This window comes from Mastomys coucha, unplaced genomic scaffold (genome assembly GCF_008632895.1).
Source record: "Mastomys coucha isolate ucsf_1 unplaced genomic scaffold, UCSF_Mcou_1 pScaffold23, whole genome shotgun sequence".
Classification (NCBI taxonomy): domain Eukaryota; kingdom Metazoa; phylum Chordata; class Mammalia; order Rodentia; family Muridae; genus Mastomys; species Mastomys coucha.
In genome coordinates, this window is record NW_022196906.1 from 15,226,302 (window position 1) to 15,232,718 (window position 6,417).

A 6,417-nucleotide genomic window follows, 5' to 3' on the forward strand; every position below is an offset into this window, starting at 1 on the left:
TCAGAGTATCATGTAACCCATGCTGACCTCAAAATCATTATGTAATAAAAAAAAAAAAAAGATTTTGCGTTACTGATCCTCCTGCCTTCATGAGTGTGCTCACTGTATGTGCTTTATGGATGCTGGGGACTAAAGGCAGTTAGTTGTCAGCCAGCCTGGGAACCTGAGATCAACCCCTGGTACCACAAGCACTGGGACTAACGGTGTGTGCCACCATGCCCACACCATGCCCGGGAAGACAGTGCCCCCGAGGCACTGCTGTGTCTGCTGGCTCAGTCGCTGGAGCCTCTGTGTAAAGCAGACAGAGGAAGCACTACACAACAGAGCCCAGTGCAGGTTTTTCTTCTGGTTGTTGTTGTTGTTGTTGTTGTTGTTTTGAAAGAGAGTTCTCTGTGTAGCCCTGGCTGCCCTAGAACTTGCTCTGTAGACCAGGCTGGCCTCCCACATATAAAGATCCACCTGCCTCTGCCTCTCAAGTGCTGGGATTAAAGTTATGTGCCACCAATGCCTAGCTCCCAGTACAGTTTTTTTTATTAATTATTTTATTTATTAATATCCCAAATACTGCCCTCCCCTTCATGGTCCCCAGTGCCGATTTTTTAAAAAGGGAAAATTAAAATCAAATCCACACTGTGGTTGGAGGGCTCACCCTTGTAATCCAGTTTTTAGGAGGTAGAAGCAGGAGAGTGAGAGGTTCAAAGGCAGGACCAGGAGTGAGGGTTATACACCTTTAATTTCAGCACTTGGGAGGTAGAAGCAGGATGTCTGTGAGTTCAAGGTCAATCAGTTCTATTACAGTGGACCCCAGGCCAGCCAGGGCTTCATAGTTGAGGCCTTGTCTCAAAAGTACTCTTAAGGGGGCTGGAGAGATGGCTCAGCAGGAAAGAGCAGTGACTGCTCTTCTGAAGGTCCTGAGCTCAGATCCCAGAAACCACATGGTGGCTCACAACCACCCGTAATGAGATCTGACACCCTCTTCTGATGTGTCTGAAGACAGCTACAGTGTATTTTGCCAGAGCGAATGGGGCCGGAGCAAGCAGAGGTCCTGAGTTCAATTCCCAGCAGCCACATGATGGCTCACGGCCATCTGTACAACTACAGGGTACTCATACACATAAAATAATAAATAAAAATCTAAAAAAAAAAAAAAAAAAGAAGTACTCTTAAAAAAATTTAAGGTCGAAGGGCAGTGGTGGCGCATGCCTTTAATTCTAGCACTTGGGAGGCAGAGGCAGGTGGATTTCTGAGTTTGAGGCCAGCCTGGTCTATAGAGTGACTGAGTGAGTTCCAGGACAGCCAGTGCTACACAGAGAAACCCTGACTCGAAAAACAAAAACAAACAAACAAACAAAAAATTAAGGTCACTAGACACATTTCCAACCTAGCCTGGGCTACATAAGACCCTGTTGTGGAAAACAAAAACAAGAAAGCCTGGACTCCTTGGAGACTGAAGAAGAAGCTTATTGGTACAGCCCTTACCTGTCCTGTAAGGCACTGCACAACAAGGGAACTTGCTTCCGTGTGGGATCTGGACAGCTGCCTACATCACTAATGAAAACCATGAGCCAGGAGTAGTGGCATAGATATGCAACCCCAGAATTTGGAGGATAGACAGAGGGAAGCAGACTGGGATTGTGAATTGTAGGCTAGCTCTGGCTACAAAGATACAACCAACTTCAAAAGAGAAAAAGAAAAACAAGGAGAAAGAGAGAGAGAAAGAGAGAGAGAGAGAGAGAGAGAGAGAGAGAGGAGCCAGCCACTAGCTGGCTAGTGAGCTCTGAGAACACAGAACACAGGACTACCTGGCGAGACTGTCTTAGGCCAAGCATGATGGCACACACTTTGATCCTCGTGCCCAGGAGGCAGAGGCTGCATCTCCTTGAGTTCCAGGACAGCCTGGTCTACATAATACACAGTGAGTTTCAAGACAGGCAGGGCTACATAGTGGGACCTTATCTTAAAAAAGAAACCCTGTCCCTACCTCAAACAAGGCAAAGAGTCAGGGTTACCCAGCATTGTTGTAGCATGTGCAGGCACACATACCGAGGGCTGGAAACACAGCACAGGCTGTTGTCAAGGATGAAGTTAGAGTCCCAGCACCCGCAAGGATGGCAGGTCACAACTGTCTCCAACTTGAGTTCCACTCGGGCACAAGGTGTATGCATGGGACACATGTACACAGGCAAAACACGCACACACAAAGTGAAAATAAAACTTTAAAGACTTTTTAAAGGAAAACCAAGTAAGTCTTGGGTGTTCCCTGTAGAAGGAATCATCTAGAAAGAAGTGAATCAGACATGTGAATGTGTCCATCATGGCTGGTGGACAGGAGAATGCGGTTAAACTCTGACACACAGCTGGCCAGTAATAAAGTCAGCTACACACCCTGGTTTCAACAACAAATATGTTGCAAGGAAAAAAAAAGAAACTAGTGGAACCAAGAATCGGAAAGCTTTCAGATGGCAAGGAGCGTAGCTCTGTGCACGAGCATGTCCCAGGCCTGTGGAAGACCCCCATGCCATATGATATAGCACACAAGCAAGTGAGTCTTTTAAGTAAATTGCCTCGCATTGATAAAACTAATTTTTTTTTTTTTTTTAAGACAAGGTCACTCTGTGTAGTCCTGGCTGGCTTGGAACTCACAAAGATCTGCCTGTTCCTGCCTTCTCAGTGCTGAGATTAAATGTGTGTCCCACCACTCACTGCTCAATGATGGATCTTATTTAAATTGTGTGTATGTTTCATGCCAGCCAAGACTACTTAATGAGATCTTGTCTCAAAAAACAAAATAAACAAACAAAAAAACCCAAAGGTTTTTCTTTCAAGATAGACTTTCTCTGTGTAGCCCTGGCTGTCCTGGAACTCACTCTGGGGACCAAGCTGGCTTCGGTTTTTTAAACAACTGATGGGTTTGGTGGCATGAACTTGTCTTCCTTCCAGAGCCTGGGCGCTGAGGTGGGAGGGCAGTGTTGATAAGGTGCTGATGCGGACATGGTATCTCATCAAGCAGCAAGCTTGCTAGTGAGCAATGGCATCTGTCCTCATGGCAGCGTCAGGAGTTCGCTTCATTAGAAAGTCGCCCTTTGGACTTTATGTGGCTTAAGAACTCACTTCTGACATTCTAATTCACTTATGGTCCTTGGGGTGGAATCAAGAGCCTCGTACATGATGAGCTAGGAGCTCTATCTCTGAGCCCTGCCCCCAGCCCATGGCTGCCTGGTAGCATTAAGAACTTGCCAGCCACCATGGCCAGCCTATGTGAAATCTTTGAAATCTTTGAAGAGGCGATTATTTCCCCACCTCTCATAAATGCCTGTGTTCCTAGAACCCATCTGAATCTCACCCCTTCACCCAAAATGCAAGAAAACACCAGAATAGTAATAAACATAAACTTTATTATTATTATTTTTTTTTTTTTTTTGGTTTTTCGAGACAGGGTTTCTCTGTGTAGCCCTGGCTGTCCTGGAACTCACTCTGTAGACCAGGCTGTCCTTGAACTCAGAAATCCGCCTGCCACTGCCTCCCAAGTGCTGGGATTAAAGGCATGTACCACCACTGCCCGGCTTAAACATAAATTTTATTAAACACGCATCTGTGCCTCTCCTAAGCAATTTAAATGCAATCCATCATTGGCCCTATGAGGTAGAAAGCCTGACCATCCCCATAGCTGAGATGTGAGGCCCAGAGAGGTCAAGACATTTTCCTGAGGTTACACAGGAAGGAAAGGGTAGAATTGGCAGAGTCCTACCTATGTGACAAATGGCCTTCCTGTGTGTGTATGCAAACGTATGTGCATGTGTGTGTGCACATATTTGTGCTTTGGTCAGAGGACAACTCTGGGTATTCTTCCCAAGGCACTGCTCCAGCATTTTGTTTTGAAGCAGGGATTCTAGTTGGCCTGAGTGTCACTGAATGGACTAGCCTTCTTGCCAGGGAGCCCCACAAAGCTGCCTGCCTCCACTTCTCCAGTATTGGGACAACAAGTATGTCCCACCACGCAGAGCTAACATGGGTTCTGGGAATTGAACTCACAGTCTTGTGCTTGCTAGCAAGGCAAGAACTTTTGTATGCCGTTCACTGAACAAGCCATCTCCCCAGCCTCTAACAAGCAGCTACTGTGTGCCTCCTATATACTAGGAACTGATCTAGTTGGTGGCTTAACCAACTAGGGACAGAACCCAGGTTTCCCCCATGCTAAGCACTGGCTCTCCCAGTCACACTGCCACTTGGCTGGTGGTTTAGGGTGATCAGAAGTGTTGCAGCTTCTTTTGAAGTCTCATTCTTTTCTGAGACAGGGTTTCTCTGTGTAGCCCTGGCTGTCCTGGAACTCACTCTGTAGACAAGGCTGGCCTCAAACTCAGAAATCCGCCTGCCTCTGCCTCCCAAGTGCTGGGATTAAAGGCGTGTGCTATCACAGCCCGGCTTGAAGTGTCATTCTGTCTGCACATCTCTCTCGCTTCCTTGCTGAGGAAGGACCCCAGAGCCCTCGGGCCTCCAGCAAAGCAAGCGATTTCTTTCCAGATAGTGAAGATAGTGGGTCTCAACTGTGGAAAGACTCAGGGATCCCAATTAGCCCCTTCGCACATCCCAGATCTGTTCAGGTCATGGCCAGCCTCAGGGCCAAAGAAGGAAACTTAGGTCATAGGTGGGGTTTCCAGGCAGAGTAAGGTACAAGGTGTGTGGAGGCCTCTGTGTGGCTGTCCCCTGCCTTTGACTGTCAGCACACGCTGAACACTGAAGGCACCTGGCCTTGGTACTTCTCCTGTGCTGTTTTGAGGATGGGCACAAGATTCTGGAAGGTGGGCCGGAAGGAGGCCTCTGTCTCCCAGCAGTTCTTCATGAGGTGATAGATCTGTGGGAGAAATGGGGCTGTGGGGCCATTCACCCTGTGTCTTGAGGGTGGGGACGGGGAATATCTGTCAGTGACTCACCTCACAGGGACATCTGTCAGGCCGAGGCAGCCTCTCTCCTCGTTCCAGCAACTCTGTGAGCCTCAGTACGGTCATCTGGCCCTGGGTGAGCCCGATAAGCTCGATGAATTTCTAGAGCACAATCAACAGCAACTATTTACACAAGCTGTGAACCAGTAACCCATGCTTCCTAGTGTATATATCTGTGCACACGCACATACATGCATGGAAAGGCCAGAGAATGACAAAAATGCCCCACTCTATGTCTGTCTGTCTTAGTCCTTTAAGACAGGGTCTAGATTCTGTCTCCCTCCCACAGTTTTGGGATTATATGTTACATACTCATACAGCCATGCCCAGATCATGTGCATACATGTCTGCATGTGTGTGGGGCATGTGCTCTAGCATATACATTAATGAATTTCTAACATTACTATGGAGATATGAGACTGAGCTCAAGAATCATGCTAGATCTCATCTACCTTATCCACTGAGGCAGGGTCTCTCAATCAAACCCAGAGCTCCCTGATTTGACTAGTCTGGCTACGCAGCTTGCTCTAGGAATTCTATCTCTGTCTTCCGAGGCAGGATTTAAAGCAAGTCAACACAGCCATCTGAGATTCAAGTGAGTTCTGGATTCAAACATATGTCCTCATGCTCGCGAAGCAGGTACTTAACTACTGAGCCATGTCCCCAGCCCTGACACTGTTTTGAGACTGGATCTTAGATATCCCAGGCTGACCTTTAGCTCCTGACCCTCCTGCCTCCACCTCCAGTGCTGGGAAGATGGGCATGCCCATTTTATGCTGGGCTGGGGATGAACCCAGGGCTTTATCCCTGCCAGCCAGTGCTCTATCAATCGAGTCTCAGCTCCAGCCCCCTATAAAATCGACTTCATGAGAAAATGATCTTGCTGCATGCTGGTCTTTACCTCTTAGGCTCGGGGGACTCTTCTGCTTTGACCTGAGTAGCTGACGAGAAATGCTGTCTTTGGGGCTAATGCTCGCCTGGCTTCTCCCCCTTACTCTCGGCTAACCAACCACTGTAGTTAAAAGCATATAGTGATTCACTGTGAGATGGACACATGAGCTACTTGGGGTCATCAGAAAAAGTCACAGGAATCTAGAGCAGAAAGAGAGGATCCTTTGGTCTCTGTGGCTGAGGGATATTAAGTGACAGCAGGACAGGGGTCACTGTGTATAGAGCAGCCGGCTTCAGACACCACCACAGTGAATGTGGGATGGACCAGGACATACTGGATCCTGGTAAAACCAGAGGTCCCACTCACATGGGGTCTGCACATAGAACAATAAATACTGGGATTTTTGCCTGTGTGCATTGTATTTCAGTTAAAAACTCCCCTGCAGGGGAGCCGGCTCAGTGGTTAAACAGTATTTGTTGCTTTTGCAGAGAACTGGGGTTCAATCCCCAGCACGTCATAGCAGCTTACAACTGGTTGTTTCTGAAGTGGTCATGTCCTCACTTTATACATCTGGTGCCAGCACTG

General features: G+C 47.7%; 1 protein-coding gene and 1 long non-coding RNA gene across 6 annotated transcripts in view; one reads left to right on the top strand and one right to left on the bottom strand.

Annotated features, from left to right (window-relative positions):
- LOC116073787 overlaps positions 1 to 6,417 on the top strand; it is a 44,565-nt gene that overhangs the window by 10,137 nt on the left and 28,011 nt on the right. The window lies entirely within an intron of this gene.
- The window catches only part of Tyk2 (tyrosine kinase 2), a 26,483-nt gene continuing 23,625 nt past the window's right edge, over positions 3,560 to 6,417 (bottom strand). For all 5 annotated transcript variants that reach the window (XM_031345863.1, XM_031345866.1, XM_031345865.1 and 2 more), the window contains 2 exons: positions 4,932 to 5,042; positions 3,560 to 4,852 (listed from right to left, as the gene is read on the bottom strand). In XM_031345863.1, the coding sequence (XP_031201723.1) occupies positions 4,718 to 4,852; positions 4,932 to 5,042 (246 nt within the window). In that variant the 3' untranslated portion in view covers positions 3,560 to 4,717. The remainder of the gene's footprint in view (positions 4,853 to 4,931; positions 5,043 to 6,417) is intronic.